At 31.5% G+C, this 21,025-nt stretch overlaps 3 protein-coding genes across 3 annotated transcripts; all 3 read right to left on the minus strand.

Annotated features, from left to right (window-relative positions):
• Nucleotides 1-1,473: 1,473 nt before the first annotated feature.
• LOC105122984 (uncharacterized) lies at nt 1,474-3,040 on the minus strand. Its single transcript, XM_011022410.1, has 2 exons — nt 2,654-3,040; nt 1,474-2,487 (listed from the first exon to the last, which is right to left on the minus strand). Exons 1-2 carry the CDS (start codon nt 2,983-2,985, stop codon nt 1,638-1,640), a joined length of 1,182 nt encoding a protein of 393 aa, XP_011020712.1. The 5' UTR covers nt 2,986-3,040; the 3' UTR covers nt 1,474-1,637.
• A 5,476-nt stretch (nt 3,041-8,516) lies between these two features.
• On the minus strand, nt 8,517-9,575 carry LOC105122991 (uncharacterized). The gene has a single exon (XM_011022423.1). The coding sequence runs from the start codon at nt 9,440-9,442 to the stop codon at nt 8,660-8,662; it is 783 nt and encodes a 260-aa protein (XP_011020725.1). The 5' UTR covers nt 9,443-9,575; the 3' UTR covers nt 8,517-8,659.
• Nucleotides 9,576-13,926: 4,351 nt separating this feature from the next.
• LOC105123001 (uncharacterized) lies at nt 13,927-15,923 on the minus strand. The gene is made up of 2 exons (XM_011022432.1): nt 15,503-15,923; nt 13,927-15,294 (listed from the first exon to the last, which is right to left on the minus strand). Exon 2 carries the CDS (start codon nt 15,255-15,257, stop codon nt 14,091-14,093), a length of 1,167 nt encoding a protein of 388 aa, XP_011020734.1. The 5' UTR covers nt 15,258-15,294; nt 15,503-15,923; the 3' UTR covers nt 13,927-14,090.
• Between the last annotated feature and the right edge of the window lie 5,102 nt (nt 15,924-21,025).

Here is a 21,025-nt window from a genome sequence, read left to right on the forward strand (position 1 = left end):
CTAAACATAATTGAAAACAACGTCCAGTTAAAAAAATTATCAATAAATATGAAATACATGCTGGGACATGATAGAAAAACTGTCCTTTGTCATCAGGCATCACATTGTATTTTATTCTGAACTTGAGGGGCAGATCGTAATTTTACAATATCCAGGGACTGAACTGAAAATGACAAAAATATTGACCAGGCTAAAAATCCTTCATCTTCATCTTTGATTTCAAACGGTGTTTTAGAGGTCAAATCATAACTTGTCAAAGTATAAAGAATTAAAATGTAATTTTTATATAGCAGGACCAAACTGAATGTTTATAATCTTCAACCTTGAAACTACTTTTTCCAGAATTTTTAGCAAAGACTGTTCCAAATTTCTTAGCACTTCTTGCACATAAAATATCAATTAAACAAATAAATCTTGAATTGTTTTTCCTAATAAAATCATTCAAAATGAATTAATTTTAACATTAACCCATATTAATCATCAATCAATCAAACTTAAAAACATAAACTTCAAATCTTTAGGAACATTAACAAGTTAAAAAAAAAAACACAATGAGCAACAAAAACAAAAATAACGTACATCAAATTACAATCTCACCTCAAAAACGTAATTTCTCCATCACTCATGATCCTTTTCTTCTTCCTCTTTTTCTTTCGGTTTCATCTCTTCTCCGTGTCTGGTTTCTTTTATTCCTTTCTCATCTCTCTCTGTACATTAATATACGTGAAACGACTGAAGTGTCCCCAACCATTAATAACCACAGCCATGCACATAAGGGCAATACTGTCTGTTTATCCAAACTTACAGAAGTATACGGGATTAATAAGAGACTCGCCCCTGGTTACCGTACATAAATGATTAAGCTTTTCAATCATGAAGATTCGTGAGATTTTCATTAACATTCTAGGACATGATGGAGCTCATCAATTTCTGGATATCAAGTAGCTCAAAAAATCAATTCGGGTTGTTGAAACAAAACAGCAATCTTCAGAAAAAGTATAACGGGTTGACAAAAAAATTGATGCTTATAGCGACATGAACCAATCAAAACTTTTAAGAAGCATAAAAGACTGTTCAATCATTCTCAGATTGGCCTCGTATTCCGACATCTATCATGTATGTATCGAGAGAGACAGAAGAGTTAGTATTGTCAATTAAACCTATTATGAGGTTTGATGCAAGCTTTGTGTCTGTCAAGAGCTTACTGACAATTGATTCATTCCTTGAAACGATAATTCTCAATTCTCTCTAAAGGATCTACTCCATTTCCTCTTCCTTCCTACCCTTTTCCTGCCGGAATCATGTTTTTGTTATTAGGCATGGGATGATTTGTTATACACTACTCTTCAAAATGACACGGGGATTAGTTCAAATTGCTTGGTATTTACCATTGAATCTACTTCTTTGTCCTTTGTTCTGGCAATATGACATGGAAGATAGATCAACAAGTGACCCCAAAAAAGAAAATCCGGGTCAAGTGAACAGGAATGAATCAAATAAAAGAGATGATAACTGGAATTAAACAAGTATGATTCCTCTTTCACTCACCTACACATCTTTCTCGCTGAAATAGTACAGACTGTAACATGCAAAATTGGAAATACTGAAAAGAAATAATAGAATAAACAGTACTCATATCATTCCCATTTGCTCCTAATTTGATGAGTGTGCTTGAAGTCATAAGTTAGCACCAAGCTTCCGTCCATTCTCCTCAATACAAATCTCTCAACCAACACGTAACATCCAAGTTTCTTCCAGCCACCAATCCCTCCGAACTCCTCCACTCTCTTCACCGTAACATAACTCTCATTACCACCGGGACATCCAGCTCTCTCTTGCTCCCACTTCATTCTTTCCACAATTTCCAAACTCAAGCCCACACTTGCTTCTCCTCCAACATTGCTAGAACTCCTAAACCACATGATCCCGTCAACCACATTCCTTTCGTCAGGCGCCACTTCTCTACCAGCAACAGCAATCACTTCTCTTTGAACAACAGCATCCACAATTACAGAGTTGCCTTCACTAAGACTATTTTCACGCGCAAAAATCTGTTCCCATCTCTGCTCCAGTGTCATCTCATAATACCTAGAAGCAACAAATTGATCCTTCAGTTTTCCTTCTTTGATAAACATGCAAGGACAGTACCACTTTCCTACAACAACCGACGCAGAGCTTCTTTGTGATAATGGGAAATGAAAATCTGGAAGGCGGTCACGGAGATTTCTATCAAGGCCTCGCGCTTCATTCAACTCAAAATCACTTGCAGTTGAGGTTACCACTCTCCAACCTTTTCTCCTTAAGAATCCTGGAGGGAAGCCATCTGGAGCTACCGATTTAGCTACATAACCACCCCAGCCTCTCTTGCGAATCTCAAATTGCTGGCGTGCGTCCTTTGGATCGAAAGGCTCTGGTTCCATATCGGGGATACAGCAGCCAAAACAGCATGCTGCAACGTCCTCCTCCGTCGCGTTTGTGTGGGCTTCCCTGGATTAAGGCCAAATTTAATGTACAGATTCAAATAGCAAAATCATGGTTGTGATGTCCAAAAGCCCAACGCAGAGGATTTGATTTTCTAAAACTGAATCTTCACTTGATATATATATATAAAAAAAGAACAAATGGAAACTGCAATTTGTGACTATAAACGTACCCTTTATACCTCCCGCGACGCTCAATTACGTGGTATTGGTTGGAAGACAGTGGCTGATTAAGAACAGGAACGAAGATAACACGGTTAGTATAAGTAACTGTGTGTGTGCTGCCTGCAGCACCTCCACTTGTGGTATAGCGAACTTTTAGATTCTTGTTCTGAGGGAAAGGCAGGTCTTCAACTTGATCGCTCTTGAACAAGCCAAAACAACAGGTGGGTTCAGCTTCTTCATCTTGAATTATCAATATACCAGAATTTGGACCTTCAGGAGGAGGTAACGAAAGAGCTGAAGGATTTCTTTTGTACAAAGAAAGAGGCCTAGTCACATACATTTTTGGAGTGGTTTGGAGTATTTCTTAGAGCATTATTTATCCCATTGCCTCAATCTTCTCGCGAATATATAGAGAGATATGGGAAATATTACTCTGAAAAGTCAATAGCGTAGGCAATTTAGACAAGTAAGAAGAATCCTACAAGAGGAAAAGTAGATAAAGGTTCTACTAATCCAGGACCGCACATTTTGTGGTCCTCGACGCATGAAATCCATGTAAGTTCCATGCTAATGCTAGAATCTTGGCATTATCAAGAATAATTTTGGACTATTAACCATTGGCTTAATCCATAGCCCCTTATATGATGTGCAACAAAAAATAATGAAAGAGAAAGAAAATAAAGAAAGAGGCTATAAAAATAGTTAAATTGCAGTTACAGTATAATGGACGAACCCTCGGTGCTTCCTCCCATGTCGCTGGATGAAATGGTATTTATTGGAAGAGGGTGGCTGGTTAGAAACGGTAATGAAAAGGACATGGTTTTTAGATATTGTTTGATGTTCTGAATTTCCTGTCACGTAATGCATTTCTTGGTCAGGTCCCTTGTCATAAAAAAAAACTTAAAATTAGAAAAACTACATGGCAAGTCTATGTGCTGGATAGCCTGTGCGAATCAAAATTAGATTTTCATCGTTATAAAATGGGATTTACACCCTATGATCTATGGCCATCAGTATTGTGAAAGATATAAAGTCAAACTAGAAATCACATGGAAAGCATACTTAGCTTCCGTCAACTTTATCTACTTGGACGCCAACATGGCTCAGAAACCCAAGAGTTGCTTTAGAAGATATCTCGAGCAGCCGCGTGAGTATTTCGTGCAGCAAATAATGGGATCTTCTCATGTTTAATTATGTTAATCTAAACTGTAAAATTCAAGACAGATGAAATCGATTTACAACAGGTTAAATATATAATCAATTTTTTATTCTGTCATCAAATTAATTCAATTCATCAAATTCAAAATAAATAGTAAGATATGCAACTTTACTTTAAAATTTAATGTTTTATTTAAAATAATAAATTTTAAGTTTTTGTTTTGTTTTATTGTGTTAATATTAAAAATAATTTAAAAATAAAAAAATTATTTTGACCAAAAATATAAAGAGACAATTAATTACATGAAGTAACTGAATAATGATTTAAAGAGTACCATTTAATTTTACTTATCAATCATGTCCCTTCAAGTTTACTTTTAAGTGATATCATAAAAACTCTGTCCGTCTCGATGTCACTGAGCATTTGAATTGGATTCAATTTCCTTGCAAAGTAAAGACTAATGCCTTGCTTGTTTGAAGGAAACCAGATTCTTGAAATTTATTTTTTTTATTTTTTAATATTTGATAACCAAAAGCTAATTAAAGAAAAGTTGTTTACAGTAAAAAAAACAATTGGCTTTTATCATAGGAAAGTGTTTTCCTTTCCTTGTCAGAAGGAAAATATAAGTCAATGCCATAAAAATTTCCTTTCCTTGTCTGTGCAAGTTGGGTGAAGGGAGAATTAACTTGCCTGGAAAGATTAAGAATTTCTAACCTTGAAAGTTTGTCATAGATCTCACAGACCTTTTCTATCAACAGCTCTTCCTGGCAACCCATAAGAACACTTAAGGGAAGAGTTTTTCAACAAAAGCTAGCTACAACCCTAGTAAAGCCAAAAGAGAGTGTTCTTCGAAACTTTAAGAGGGGGCCTTAAATATGAAGATTGAAACAAGTGCCTCTTACCAGGCTATGCATCTCCATTATAGCAATGGCCATTCATAGCCTGGCACATTTAGAGAAAACGGATTCATTAAAAAAAAATTATTCAAAAAACTTATTAAAATATTTTTGTATTTATTTATCTTTTAAAAAAATCTTCATACAAAAAAAAACCCAAATATCTAACTCTTATTATAATCTAAATTGTCTTGATATGAAAAAAAAACTTATTTTAAGCTTTTAAAATTAAAAAAAAATATTAATAGATTTTAATTAAGAAATATTTTTCAATGTTATTTCTTTATAATATGATATGATATATATATATAGTTATATTTTATAAAATAAGCTATATATGAACATAGAATGTAATAAAAAAATTCATCATTGTATTTTTTAGATTTCATTCTCTTATTGTAAATGATTAAATATTTTATATATATTAGATAAATTTTAAAAAAATATTAATAAATTATTTTTCAATTTATTTTCCATAACATAATCAAATAATAAAAAAATATTTTCTAGTTTATTTTTTTATTTTTTTATTTTTTATAACATTACCAAATATCAAAAAATAATTAATTTTTCAAGAATTTATTTTCATCAAAATTTATTTTTTTTAAATAATTTTTTTGCAAACAAACAAAACCTAAAAAAAACTAAAAGAGAGAAAAATGACACAATGGATTACGCTTGCTTCTTTTCTCCATGGAGGAGGTTAGCACTCAAGAGACGGAGGCGGATCACGCTTGCTTCTTTTCTCTGTGGAGGAGATTAGGACTCGGGACGGAGGCTTGAAAATAAACGGTCACCACTCTCCATATGGGTTTGCACACAGTGGATTTTATTATTTAATGTATTTAAAAATATAGTAATGATTTTTTAAAAAAATATATATTTTTAAAATACATTAAAAATATTTTTTAAACTTTTAAAAATTATTTTTAATATTAATACATCAAAATCACATAAAAACATAAAAAATATATTATTTTTTTAAAAATAAAAACATTTCAAAATTTGTCCTGGAGAGACAGTGGTGTGATGGTCCTGAGAAAATAATATTTCTCTGCGGAAGTCATTCTCTTTTCCTTTTCTTTTTTTTTTCCCCTGTCAATTTCAAACAAGTTCTCGATTTTTTATTTTGGAACATCTTTTTAATATTTTATCAGTTTTTTAAAAAATCGAAGAGTTGGAAAACACGTGTTAATTTTCAAGCTAATAGTTTTTATTTTCAAATGGCAAGTGAGTTTTTTATTTTCATGAAATAAAATTCTGAAAAACTGAAAAAATTGAACGGGTAGATTAAAAAAAATAAAATCCTACATTACACATGAAAGTTAAGTACTTATTGGGTGGATAAGTTCGTTATGGATTTGGTTCATTAAACAAGTTGATGATTGTTAAACTTGATTCGTCCCCGTAAATTTACTTCACAACTTCAATCCTGGAAAATGAGTTGTATTTCAAATTAAATCCCTCTTGTATTCAATTAAAATAACTCGGTCAGCTCAGCGTAACTCAATTCAAATACTCAACTGGGTCGATGTAAAATATATAAATTATCATATAAACAATTAAAAATTCAAACCTGAAATTATAAAAAAAACAACTCTTTTAATTCTAAATTTTTACCATTTAGTCACCATTTAAACCACCAATTTATTAAGTGGAGTTAGTTTTTAATGATCATTATATAAACAATTAAAAATTCAAATCTAAAATTATATAAAAAAAAATAATTCTTTTAATTCTAAATTTTTATCATTTAGTCATCATTTAAGCCACCAATTTATCAGGTGGAGTTTAATATGCATTCTTAAATGACAGGCAAGTTCCATGAGCATTTCAAGTTTTAAATACAGAATGTCTAATTCATAGGAAGCTTCGGAACATGTCTAGCAAATTTTTAATTCTTTTTGTGATATAGACCACCGAGTGAATTTAGCCAGATTTAATTTGTTATTAAAGTTGTCACGTACCGAAACACTCACATATTTCAGAAATATTCTCAAATTTATGTTTATATGAATTACTCACAGTCAAATATTCATAAATAGCAATTACTCGTAATGGCAAAGTAAATTGTAACCCCTAAATACCTAAACATAATTGAAAACAACGTCCAGTTAAAAAAATTATCAATAAATCTGAAATACATGCTGGGACATGATAGAAAAACTGACCTTTGCCATCAGGCATCACATTGTATTTTATTCTGAACTTGAGGGGCAGATCATAATTTTACAATATCCAGGGACTAAACTGAAAATGATGCCCAAAAACCCACATTAATAATAATAAAAAAAAAAAGTAAACTGTAAGCCTTAAATACCTAAACATAATTGAAAACAACGTCCAGTTAAAAAAATTATCAATAAATCTGAAATACATGCTGGGACATGATAGAAAAACTGACCTTTGCCATCAGGCATCACATTGTATTTTATTCTGAACTTGAGGGGCAGATCATAATTTTACAATATCCAGGGACTGAACTGAAAATGACAAAAATATTGACCAGGCTAAAAATCCTTCATCTTCATCTTTGATTTCAAACGGTGTTTTAGAGGTCAAATCATAACTTGTCAAAGTATAAAGAATTAAAATGTAATTTTTATATAGCAGGACCAAACTGAATGTTTATAATCTTCAACCTTGAAACTACTTTTTCCAGAATTTTTAGCAAAGACTGTTCCAAATTTCTTAGCACTTCTTGCACATAAAATATCAATTAAACAAATAAATCTTGAATTGTTTTTCCTAATAAAATCATTCAAAATGAATTAATTTTAACATTAACCCATATTAATCATCAATCAATCAAACTTAAAAACATAAACTTCAAATCTTTAGAAACATTAATAAGTAAAAAAAAAAAAACACAATGAGCAACAAAAACAAAAATAACGTACATCAAATTACAATCTCACCTCAAAAACGTAATTTCTCCATCACTCATGATCCTTTTCTTCTTCCTCTTTTTCTTTCGGTTTCATCTCTTCTCCGTGTCTGGTTTCTTTTATTCCTTTCTCATCTCTCTCTGTACATTAATATACGTGAAACGACTGAAGTGTCCCCAACCATTAATAACCACAGCCATGCACATAAGGGCAATACTGTCTGTTTATCCAAACTTACAGAAGAATACGGGATTAATAAGAGACTCGCCCCTGGTTACCGTACATAAATGATTAAGCTTTTCAATCATGAAGATTCGTGAGATTTTCATTAACATTCTAGGACATGATGGAGCTCATCAATTTCTGGATATCAAGTAGCTCAAAAAATCAATTCGGGTTGTTGAAACAAAACAGCAATCTTCAGAAAAAGTATAACGGGTTGACAAAAAAATTGATGCTTATAGCGACATGAACCAATCAAAACTTTTAAGAAGCATAAAAGACTGTTCAATCATTCTCAGATTGGCCTCGTATTCCGACATCTATCATGTATGTATCGAGAGAGACAGAAGAGTTAGTATTGTCAATTAAACCTATTATGAGGTTTGATGCAAGCTTTGTGTCTGTCAAGAGCTTACTGACAATTGATTCATTCCTTGAAACGATAATTCTCAATTCTCTCTAAAGGATCTACTCCATTTCCTCTTCCTTCCTACCCTTTTCCTGCCGAAATCATGTTTTTGTTATTAGGCATGGGATGATTTGTCCTAAACTACTCTTCAAAATGGTACGGGGATTAGTTCAAATTGCTTGGTATTTACCATTGAATCTACTTCTTTGTCCTTTGTTCTGGCAATATGATATGGAAGATAGATCCAACAAGTGATCCCAGAAAAGAAAATCCGGGTCAAGTGAACAAGAATGAATCAAATAAAAGAGATGATAACTGGAATTAAACAAGTATGATTCCTCTTTCACTCACCTACACATCTTTTTCGCTGAAATAGTACAGACTGTAACATGCAAAATTGGAAATACTGAAAAGAAATAATAGAATAAACAGTACTCATATCATTCCCATTTGCTCCTAATTTGATGAGTGTGCTTGAAGTCATGAGTTAGCACCAAGCTTCCGTCCATTCTCCTCAATACAAATCTCTCAACCAACACGTAACATCCAAGTTTCTTCCAGCCACCAATCCCTCCGAACTCCTCCACTCTCTTCACCGTAACATAACTCTCATTACCACCGGGCCATCCAGCTCTCTCTTGCTCCCACTTCATTCTTTCCACAATTTCCAAACTCAAGCCCACACTTGCTTCTCCTCCAACATTGCTAGAACTCCTAAACCACATGATCCCGTCAACCACATTCCTTTCGTCAGGCGCCACTTCTCTACCAGCAACAGCAATCACTTCTCTTTGAACAACAGCATCCACAATTACAGAGTTGCCTTCACTAAGACTATTTTCATACGCAAAAATTTGTTCCCATCTCTGCTCCAGTGTCATCTCATAATACCTAGAAGCAATAAACTGATCCTTCAGTTTTCCTTCTTTGATAAACATGAAAGGACAGTACCACTTTCCTACAACAACCGACGCAGAGCTTCGTTGTGATAATGGGAAATGGAAATCTGGAAGGCGGTCACGGAGATTTCTATCAAGACCTCGCGCTTCATTCAACTCAAAATCACTTTCAGTTGAGGTTACCACTCTCCAACCTTTTCTCCTTAAGAATCCTGGAGGGAAGCCATCTGGAGCTACCGATTTAGCTACATAACCACCCCAGCCTCTCTTGCGAATCTCAAATTGCTGGCGTGCGTCCTTTGGATCGAAAGGCTCTGGTTCCATATCGGGGATACAGCAGCCGAAACAGCATGCTGCAACGTCCTCCTCCGTCGCGTTTGTGTGCGCTTCCCTGGATTAAGGCCAAATTTAATGTACAGATTCAAATAGCAAAATCATGGCTGTAATGTCCAAAAGCCCAACGCATAGGATTTGATTTTCTAAAACTGCATCTTCACTTAATATATATATATATATATATATATATATATATATATTTAGACAAGTAAGAAGAATCCTACAAGAGGAAAAGTAGATAAAGGTTCTACTAATCCAGGACCGCACATTTTGTGGTCCTCGACGCATGAAATCCATGTAAGTTCCATGCTGATGCTAGAATCTTGGCATTATCAAGAATAATTTTGGACTATTAACCATTGGCTTAATCCATAGCCCCTTATATGATGTGCAACAAAAAATAATGAAAGAGAAAGAAAATAAAGAAAGAGGCTATAAAAATAGTTAAATTGCAGTTACAGTATAATGGACGAACCCTCGGTGCTTCCTCCCATGTCGCTGGATGAAATGGTATTTATTGGAAGAGGGTGGCTGGTTAGAAACGGTAATGAAAAGGACATGGTTTTTAGATATTGTTTGATGTTCTGAATTTCCTGTCACGTAATGCATTTCTTGGTCAGGTCCCTTGTCATAAAAAAAAACTTAAAATTAGAAAAACTACATGGCAAGTCTATGTGCTGGATAGCCTGTGCGAATCAAAATTAGATTTTCATCGTTATAAAATGGGATTTACACCCTATGATCTATGGCCATCAGTGTTATGAAAGATAAAGTCAAACTAGAAATCACATGGAAAGCATACTTAGCTTCCGTCCACTTTATCTACTTGGACGCCAACATGGCTCAGAAACCCAAGAGTTGCTTTAGAAGATATCTCGAGCAGCCGCGTGAGTATTTCGTGCAGCAAATAATGGGATCTTCTCATGTTTAATTATGTTAATCTAAACTGTAAAATTCAAGACAGATGAAATCGATTTACAACAGGTTAAATATATAATCAATTTTTTATTCTGTCATCAAATTAATCCAATTCATTAAATTCAAAATAAATAGTAAGATATGCAACTTTACTTTAAAATAATAAATTTTAAGTTTTCGTATTATTTTATTATGCTAGTATTAAAAATAATTTTTAAAATATTAATGTTTTATTTAAAATAATAAATTTTAAGTTTTTGTTTTGTTTTATTGTGTTAATATTAAAAATAATTTAAAAATAAAAAAATTATTTTGACCAAAAATATAAAGAGACAATTAATTACATGAAGTAACTGAATAATGATTTAAAGAGTACCATTTAATTTTACTTATCAATCATGTCCCTTCAAGTTTACTTTTAAGTGATATCATAAAAACTCTGTCCGTCTCAATGTCATTAAGCATTTGAATTGGATTCAATTTCCTTGCAAAGTAAAGACTAATGCCTTGCTTGTTTGAAGGAAACCAGATTCTTGAAATTTATTTTTTTTATTTTTTAATATTTGATAACCAAAAGCTAATTAAAGAAAAGTTGTTTACAGTAAAAAAAACAATTGGCTTTTATCATAGGAAAGTGTTTTCCTTTCCTTGTCAGAAGGAAAATATAAGTCAATGCCATAAAAATTTCCTTTCCTTGTCTGTGCAAGTTGGGTGAAGGGAGAATTAACTTGCCTGGAAAGATTAAGAATTTCTAACCTTGAAAGTTTGTCATAGATCTCACAGACCTTTTCTATCAACAGCTCTTCCTGGCAACCCATAAGAACACTTAAGGGAAGAGTTTTTCAACAAAAGCTAGCTACAACCCTAGTAAAGCCAAAAGAGAGTGTTCTTCGAAACTTTAAGAGGGGGCCTTAAATATGAAGATTGAAACAAGTGCCTCTTACCAGGCTATGCATCTCCATTATAGCAATGGCCATTCATAGCCTGGCACATTTAGAGAAAACGGATTCATTAAAAAAAAATTATTCAAAAAACTTATTAAAATATTTTTGTATTTATTTATCTTTTAAAAAAATCTTCATACAAAAAAAAACCCAAATATCTAACTCTTATTATAATCTAAATTGTCTTGATATGAAAAAAAAACTTATTTTAAGCTTTTAAAATTAAAAAAAAATATTAATAGATTTTAATTAAGAAATATTTTTCAATGTTATTTCTTTATAATATGATAGGATATATATATATAGTTATATTTTATAAAATAAGCTATATATGAACATAGAATGTAATAAAAAAATTCATCATTGTATTTTTTAGATTTCATTCTCTTATTGTAAATGATTAAATATTTTATATATATTAGATAAATTTTAAAAAAATATTAATAAATTATTTTTCAATTTATTTTCCATAACATAATCAAATATTAAAAAAATATTTTCTGGTTTATTTTTTTATTTTTTTATTTTTTATAACATTACCAAATATCAAAAAATAATTAATTTTTCAAGAATTTATTTTCATCAAAATTTATTTTTTTTAAATAATTTTTTTGCAAACAAACAAAACCTAAAAAAAACTAAAAGAGAGAAAAATGACACAATGGATTACGCTTGCTTCTTTTCTCCATGGAGGAGGTTAGCACTCAAGAGACGGAGGCGGATCACGCTTGCTTCTTTTCTCTGTGGAGGAGATTAGGACTCGGGACGGAGGCTTGAAAATAAACGGTCACCACTCTCCATATGGGTTTGCACACAGTGGATTTTATTATTTAATGTATTTAAAAATATAGTAATGATTTTTTAAAAAAATATATATTTTTAAAATACATTAAAAATATTTTTTAAACTTTTAAAAATTATTTTTAATATTAATACATCAAAATCACATAAAAACATAAAAAATATATTATTTTTTTAAAAATAAAAACATTTCAAAATTTGTCCTGGAGAGACAGTGGTGTGATGGTCCTGAGAAAATAATATTTCTCTGCGGAAGTCATTCTCTTTTCCTTTTCTTTTTTTTTTCCCCTGTCAATTTCAAACAAGTTCTCGATTTTTTATTTTGGAACATCTTTTTAATATTTTATCAGTTTTTTAAAAAATCGAAGAGTTGGAAAACACGTGTTAATTTTCAAGCAAATAGTTTTTATTTTCAAATGGCAAGTGAGTTTTTTATTTTCATGAAATAAAATTCTGAAAAATTGAAAAAATTGAACGGGTAGATTAAAAAAAAAGAAGCCCTACATGCATTTGGATAAAATCCTACATTACACATGAAAGTTAAGTACTTATTGGGTGGATAAGTTCGTTATGGATTTGGTTCATTAAACAAGTTGATGATTGTTAAACTTGATTCGTCCCCGTAAATTTACTTCACAACTTCAATCCTGGAAAATGAGTTGTATTTCAAACTAAATCCCTTAAATCCCTCTTGTATTCAATTAAAATAACTCGGTCAGCTCAGCGTAACTCAATTCAAATACTCAACTGGGTCGATGTAAAATATATAAAAATAAATAAATTAAATAAAATCATGCTATTTAACTCTCTATCTTTATTTGTTTTTTTAAAAGTGGATTTACTTGGGATGATTTTTAGCGAGTTAGACTTGAAATTGGTCTGTCAATTGTAATGCCAAAACGATAGAATATGTTATAACAAGTTAAAAAAATATTTTTATTATTTTGTAAAAAAAATATTTTTTATATTAATATATTAAGATGATTAAAAAATAATTTAAAATAAAAGAATTCAAGTCTTAACAAAAATAATAATGAAACTCGAGGTAAAACACTCTCTCAATATATGTTTGTTATTACATTTTAAAAATATTTTTTTAAAATAATAATTTTAAATTTTAAATTTTAAAAATAAATTTTAAAAAATAAAAAATATATTATTTCAATATATTTTTATTAAAAAAAAAACACAAGCAGTACTTAAATATTCTTTGTATAGATTTTCGTCCATTGGACTGGTTTCGTATAAAAATCTCAAAGGCCGAAAGCGTGAACGAAAAGCCCAAACCAAAACAAAGACCAGATTCAAACGGTAAATGACCTGAAAGCAAAGAATAAAAAGACAGTGTTCCAAATTAGCACTGCGCAGTCGATGAGTTCGGTCGTCGTTCGTACTATTTTATAAATGGCAGTACGTAGCAGGTCAAGTAATTTTTTCAAGTTAACAAAAATATCTAAATGCTATTAACATATTTTATAGTAAAAAAATTAAATGATGTGCAGTTGATTTCATGTGAGCCGATTAATATGAAAATAATGTAGATGTTTATTAAAAATACACTTTGATTAAAAAAATAATATAATACATTTTTAAAAAAATATTAAAATAAAAATATATCTTATCAACTTTAATTAACCTATATTAACCTATTAAATTCACTATCTATATTATAGAATAAAATAACCTTGGTATAAAATAAATTAAAATAATATTATATAGTTCATTATATAATAAAATCAATATTGGATAATAATTTTTTAAAAAAATTAATTAAAATGATTTCCTTTTTCTTTTTCTTTTTTTGTATTTTCTAGTATAAACACTAAAGCCATCAAACCCGTTTCTGCTAGCTATTTGTTTTTACTCGATCAACATAATTACAGAATCCATCATACACATGGAAATACAAAAGCGAAAATCAAGATTTGGTCTAATTATTAATTAATTAACCTAGAGGGTTTGACCACAAAGTCTCAATCTTTCTTGTTTGAACTTGGATGCTGCCTGAAAATCCATCTCCAACTCTTGAAACTTTTTCTGCTCCTTTTGATTCCTCGGTCACTGACTGTGATCCTGCAGGAACTCCCATTACTGCAAAGCCCATCTCCCATTAGACTCCCAAAAGGCCCTCCATATTGATCCTGTGCCACAACGTCACCGCCTCTCATGCTCCCAAAAGCAGAGTTTGAGTCCGACAAAGAGACCATTTTTACGGCAGATAAATCTGCTTTAGACTCTGGTGGGAAATCAAACTTCAAGTCAATGAAGCCTGAATCATCGACGGTAGTAAAATTGCCCTCTTTGAGGGAAAACACACGTCTAGTATTAGCTCCGTCGTGACCAGAATCAAGCCTTTCAGACTCTAAAGCAGTACTAGTAGTATCTCTCTTTTCACCATCAAAGCCACTTTTTCTTGGCTCGGCTTCACTGAATCCACTTTTTCTATCAGGATCAAAAAGTAGACCACCATTGACACCCGAATTCCTGGCAGCTGAAATAGAACTCCTGGCAGCTGAAATGGAACTCCTGGCACCTGAAAAGGTACCATCTTCTGAGCCAAAAAAACCACCACCTCTGAAACTGCAAAGAGACCTGCACCTAGACACTCCCATGTAATCAACAACCCACAAATCACTTTTCTCTTCGAGACCCCCGACACTACTTCTATCACAACCCTTTCCTCTTTTCTTACTGAACAGCCTCCCAATCCCCCAAAACCCATTTTTCCGCTTGATCTCAACGCAGCTACTACTGTTCCTCTTGACCAAGAAATTAAGTTCGTCTCCTTTCTGATCTCCGCTAGAACTTTTAGGATTAGCAGTACTACTATTAGAATGTAAAACTTGATCATTTTTCTGATTTTCATTTTCTATCAAAAATGAAATGCGACCAACACTGCCTACCTCGACAGTGCATGAATTACGATTGGAAGAGATCTCCGAGCAAGAGCAAGAAGAGAGTCTTTGTTCTCCACAATCTGAACACACTAGATTGACCAAACGGTCTTTAAGACAATAAGCACATATACCAACTGAAGACGATGATGGGTGTTTCTTGCATGGAAGATCTGATGAAGTACAGTAATCTTGATCAAACAAGTCATTGTTGTTCATCTCCACTGCTTTGCCTCTTTCTTTCATGGCTTTTGATGAAGTGCTACTCTTTAAATGGAAATAACAGCAAGAGCTCAAAAGATTTGTCTTCTTAGCTTGTCAAGAACTAGCGAGTGTGTTCAAAAAAGGAACTTAGAAGAGGTAGCGAGAGAGGGAGGGAAGGAGACAGGGGAGATTGAAAAGGAGGGGAGTTGTGGTTTTTCAAGGAGCCAAGGTACAATGACATTAGAATGTAATAGAAATAGATGCATAGACTGACATGGAGGCGTTACCTTTACGTTTTCTTTCCACAGACTGTACCCAAGCAGGGATGGAAAAGAAAACGAGTGACGAAAGAAACCACTAGGTTCCTGCAGGCTGCAGGTATAATTGTGTAGGGAAGTGAATGCAACAACAGATTGAGTAAAGCAGTGAGCTAACAGTCTTAACACTCTTTTCACTTCAATTCTTCTGCACAGGTGCACTTTGGCACTGCTGCAGATACAACAAACCCCTTTACACAATTTTGCTGTTTCTTTCTGAATTAAATAAAAAAAAGGAAAGCGGATTACATGTATCTGTAATCGTTAAACTCCAAAATACATACACATTATACATCTATCTACATTGTATGTTTTGGTTTCTAGATATCCAAAGCATATTTGGCAGAAAACATTCCGTCTTTCACTTGAGATAATTTTATGAGAAAACTAACTAGAAAGTTAATAAAAGTGCTCTCTTGAGACTCGTCATGGTCTCAATTCTTATTATATTGGGAATTGGAATTGTTTATATCCTATGATAATGAGTAATTAATTAATTCTTATTTATTTTTATTGTGGCTAAATTATAATTCCATCCTTTTAACCCTGACAACCACTAATTTCTAATCGTTTTATTAAAAGAAAAGGAAAGAGAAGAAGTAGATACTCATACATGCATATAAACCTCACTCTTGTGATAGAGAAGAGACAAAAATGAAGCATTTCTCGCATCTAAGAAAAAGTACTAAAATCATGTGGCGTAAATCCATCATCCAGTCATGGCGCTTTATCAAGATTTTGCCACTCTTGAGTATTGTATTTATATGCAGAATGACATGAATTCCTTTCTCGAATACCAATTGTTTCATCTCTCTTTTTATTCCATTAGCGGGTTTATGGAAGGCACCCATCAAAATTTTCATGCAGAAGAAAAAAAAAAAAAGAAAAAAAAAAGATGAGGCATGGTTAAGGTAGCCCCCTAAACAGGCACACAAATAAGGCATGGATTTTTATTTGTCCACTCCCTGTTACACTATTTTTACAAAGATACTGGGTATATTTGAGATTGTGGCAACAACAATTTCAAATATTTTTAATTTAAAATTATATTAAAATAATTTTTTTTATTTTAAAAAATTATTTTTATCGTCAGTACATCAAAATAATTTAAAAATATTAAAAAATTATTTTAAACAATAAATTTAAATTTTTTAAAAATTCATTTTACACGGCATTCCCAGAGTATCATTTTCTCACCGGACTTGAGCACTTGTCCAGCCGACAAGGCTATGAGCTGTTGAATCCTTGGGCTCCGATGTTGAATTGATGTATGATCATACTATTTTTGAGGCATGCTGGTTGCAATCAAGGCCTCAGAGTCTCAAAAGAAAAAAAGGGAGAGAGGGTAACTGGGATGATGATGCTTTCCAAGTGTCGCCCAACACATATGGGTTGCCTTTTTGCGGTTGCTCTTGTTTTCAGTGTCTGTTTTGAAAATATTTTTTATTGATTTCACATTCTGAAGATATACGTAAAGTACTAGTGTTTCAGTAATCATCTAGGTGGTGGCCAAGTGGTAAAGACTTGGGATCAAGGGGTTTGCTCCTTCTGTGGTCTCAGGTTCGAGTCCTTGGTTGCTCATATGATGGCCACTGGAGGCTTACATGGTCGTTAACTTCAGGGCCCGTGGGATTAGTCGTGGTGCGCGTAAGCTGGCCCGGACACCCACGTTAATCTAAATTTTTTATTGATTTCACATTCTGAAGATATATGTAAAGTACTAGTGTTTCAGTAACTATTGTTGTGGAAAACTAGCAAATTTTTAATTGAAAGCTAGCGTTGTATTCCGAATTTAGTAACGAGGTCACGGTGGCTTCAAGTGATTGTAGAAAAATTCCCATCTTGGGGGCGCGAAATGCCCTCTCGTCTATCCCAGACACAGCAGCTTAAGCACCGTAGCCTACAATTCAATCACTGTTTAGTTCAATCGCAATCATTTCACAGTCCCGGTGGAGGAGGTGGTAACCACATTCCTCGACGCTATAACCTTAGATGCATTATCTTAATAGCGTAATATTGCATTATTCGGTTTGGGTAAGGCTGTATGTAAACTATCGAGTCAGGCAAACCATCGATGCCTTCGAATTCGGCTCATCTAGTTTTCGAAACATTCGAACATAATTCGTGTTGATGACATGTTTAAAACATGAGATTTAATTTTTTAAACTTGTCAGGGTCAGGCTCATCTTGAATTCAGCTCGTTTGATTTGCTTGATGAACTTATAAACAAATTAGACTTCGGCTTAAAAATACTTATAAAAATCTCATGCAATTGCAATATCATTAAAAAAAATCTTATAAACATAGAGTATTTCATGGATTCTTAAATAAAATATATTTGTATTATAAAAAAACTTCACATAACTGTTAACTGTTAGATATCTGATTAAATTATATTTCATGAAAAAATTAATTCTAATTACATATTGAATTATTTTATTTTATGAAAATTTATGCATGTTATTCACCCTTTTAAATTTTCACAAGCTTGTAAATAAGCTTATGTGAAAGATTTTGAACAATGATGCTTGTAAAAAATTAATTGATGTTTTAAAATATAATAATTATTATTTTTAAAAATATTTTTTACTTGATTGTTTATTTTTTAAAATTTTCACAAGCTTGTAATCTTGCAAGTTTTTAAACAATGATGCTTGTACATCTAATTCGCAAGTTTAAAGAATATATGAGAATATGGTAATGAATATTCTTTAAAATATTTTAAATTTAAAAATTCATTAAAATAATATTTTATTATTATTATTTAAAAAATTAATTTTAACACTAACACATTCAAATAATAAATAAAACATAAAAAATTATGTAGAAGTAAAAAAATTATAGTATCAACCATGTTCTAACAAAACGAGTAAAAAAACTATAGTATCAACCATGTTCCAAGAAAAAAAAATTAAAATGAACTAAGCTTGACTAAACTAAAGATCTGCTCATTTATACTGCGAGCTTTAAAAACAGTCTCGTACAAGCTTGTTGTGTTCTAACAAAACGAGTTTGAAATGAGTCCTTAACTAGCGAGGTTGCAAGAGACTCCTGAACAGCATGACTCTCTTACAACCCTGATTATATATTATAATACATATATATATATATATATATATATATGTAGAAGGAATACCGAATCAAACTTGTGTAACCATCGGGTTAAGAAATAATAAATAAATAAAATATATTGTATTTGGTTAATAACTATACCGAGGATGGTTGAATTTTATGTAAGAGGCATGCCTGTTTGAACTACGAGTTGAACAGCGGGTTAAAGAACTTGAGACTGGGCATGATTTTTTACATTTGTGTTGACCAGACAAAACTAATCATAATATATAATAAATATTTTGAACAATTAATTGTTGTGGTTGTCGTGGTTCTTCATAAAAGTGCTGAGAACACCTTCAATTATATCATTTTTTTTTTCTTATTCCTTCTAAAAATGAACTTTTCCTTGTTGGTTCCGAGAGAAAACTCGAGAAGTTGTTATTCATTTTTTATGTTTTATTTTGTTTTAAAAATGTATTTGCTTTCAACCCTATGATCAGCTACAGCTATAATATGCTGTAGTTTATAAAATAAATAAATCTGAGAACTTGTACAGACAGGTTGAATGGGGGAAGGGGAGCAAGCTAAAATGCAGAAATTTAAAATTTAATCACTGAAATGTAAATATGGTAAACCTCGGGATACTTTCTTTTTATTTGCTTATTTTTCGTCCCACGATGCTTTTTTGGCCCACGATGAAAAGCAGAGTAACATCATGCAAGCATGCACCATGGAATTCATGTTCTCCCTTCGACGAGGCTCACTTTAGTCAGAACGAATTGAATTGGCTAGCCTATTCACAGTTTTGGTGGCAAATCATTTGAGATTGTTGTATGATCTGTTGGTTGTTATTTTAGTGGGATCCAGTAATGATAATTTAAGATCTACTTGAAAGTGTTTTGATATTCGGTATTCGTTGCCCTGCATAGAAGGGAGGAGATCATACAAGCTACAATTGTCGTTCGGAGAAGATGTTTATTGATGTCATACAGGATAATTTATTGAATTTTAATGTATTGGGTTAACTTGGGAAGTGTATTTTGTTTTTGTTTTTGTTTTTTTCCAAAAAAGAAATCTTATTTCAATTGACATGAAAAGCAATGTAAATTGTTGAATGAATAGTTGTTTGGTTAGAAAAACAAAAAACAAAAAAAGGAAAAAAAATTACACGGTCAATATTTATATAATGAGATGAGTTTTCAATCTGTCTTTATATATTTAATCGTGTTAATTTAATTCCCAAATAAAAGATTTACACGTGTGCATATTTCAAGTCTTCTTTTTTTTTGTCTATTTTGTACATCCAAAGCAGTAGAGAAGTCACACGACCTGCACGTGACGTGTTTTGATTAGAAGATGCCCTTTAATTGGAAGAGGCTAGGTGGCTCATGTGTTCTTAGAATTGGTATAGTTATGGCTACAGGGACTAATTGGATACAAGACATATACAAAAGACATATGAGCTACTTATTCTATCCAGGTGCATTTCTTACATCAAAATATACCATGGGCAGGTTTTTTTTTTTTTTCACGAGGGATTAAATTGTCATGATTAGAAATACAAGCATCAATTAAAAACATATCCTACCATGTAAAAAATAATATATAAAACTGTTATAATAGTTATCGGTCACTTGACTTACAATACATCGTATATTATTATTATAACTATTAGTCACTTGATTTACAAGGCACCATATACTATCACCATATTCATTGGTCAGCTCGGTTTATCATGCACCATCCATTATTAGTTGCTAATTTTTTAGATTTTTAATATCAAATTATTTTATATTTTAATTAGAAATAATAAAATAAATTGTTTAAGATAAAAATTTAGCTAATTATTCAATATTTTAACCCTGATTCAAATTTGCCAAAAGATTGGTTGATGACTAAACCCGATCGACCCGGTGAGTCAACCTATGACTCTGGTGACTCAATGTTTTTTTTTTTTAATGTGATTTTTCTCATGTGCCCCTTTTTCATATATTTTTAGTTGGTTATTAATATTTTTTAAAGCTCACTATGTAAATATTATAAAAGTGTTTTATTTTTTTAATGTTGGATTTTAAGCGCTCCAGTATATATACTCCATGTACACAATAAAAAAATTATATTTTTTAATGTGGGATTTGAAACCCATTGGTATACATGCTTTTATATTTTAAATAAAAAATTATTTTTTTAATGTGAGATTTGAATTCATTATATATATATATATTATGTTTATGAGAAAAAAAATTATATTTTTTTAATATAGCATAGAAAAGCTTTTGGTTTAAATATGTCAAATTAAAATGATAATATAATATATTTTTAATATGAGATATGAAGCTATATATTCTATGTTCATAAAAAAAATCATGTTTTTTTTAATGTAGGATAAAAATTTTTTGATTTAAATTTTCAATTTAAAAACATAACATAATATTTTTT

The sequence above is a fragment of the Populus euphratica genome, unplaced genomic scaffold, assembly GCF_000495115.2.
Source record: "Populus euphratica unplaced genomic scaffold, PopEup_1.0 scaffold1.1, whole genome shotgun sequence".
Taxonomy (NCBI): Eukaryota; Viridiplantae; Streptophyta; class Magnoliopsida; order Malpighiales; family Salicaceae; genus Populus; species Populus euphratica.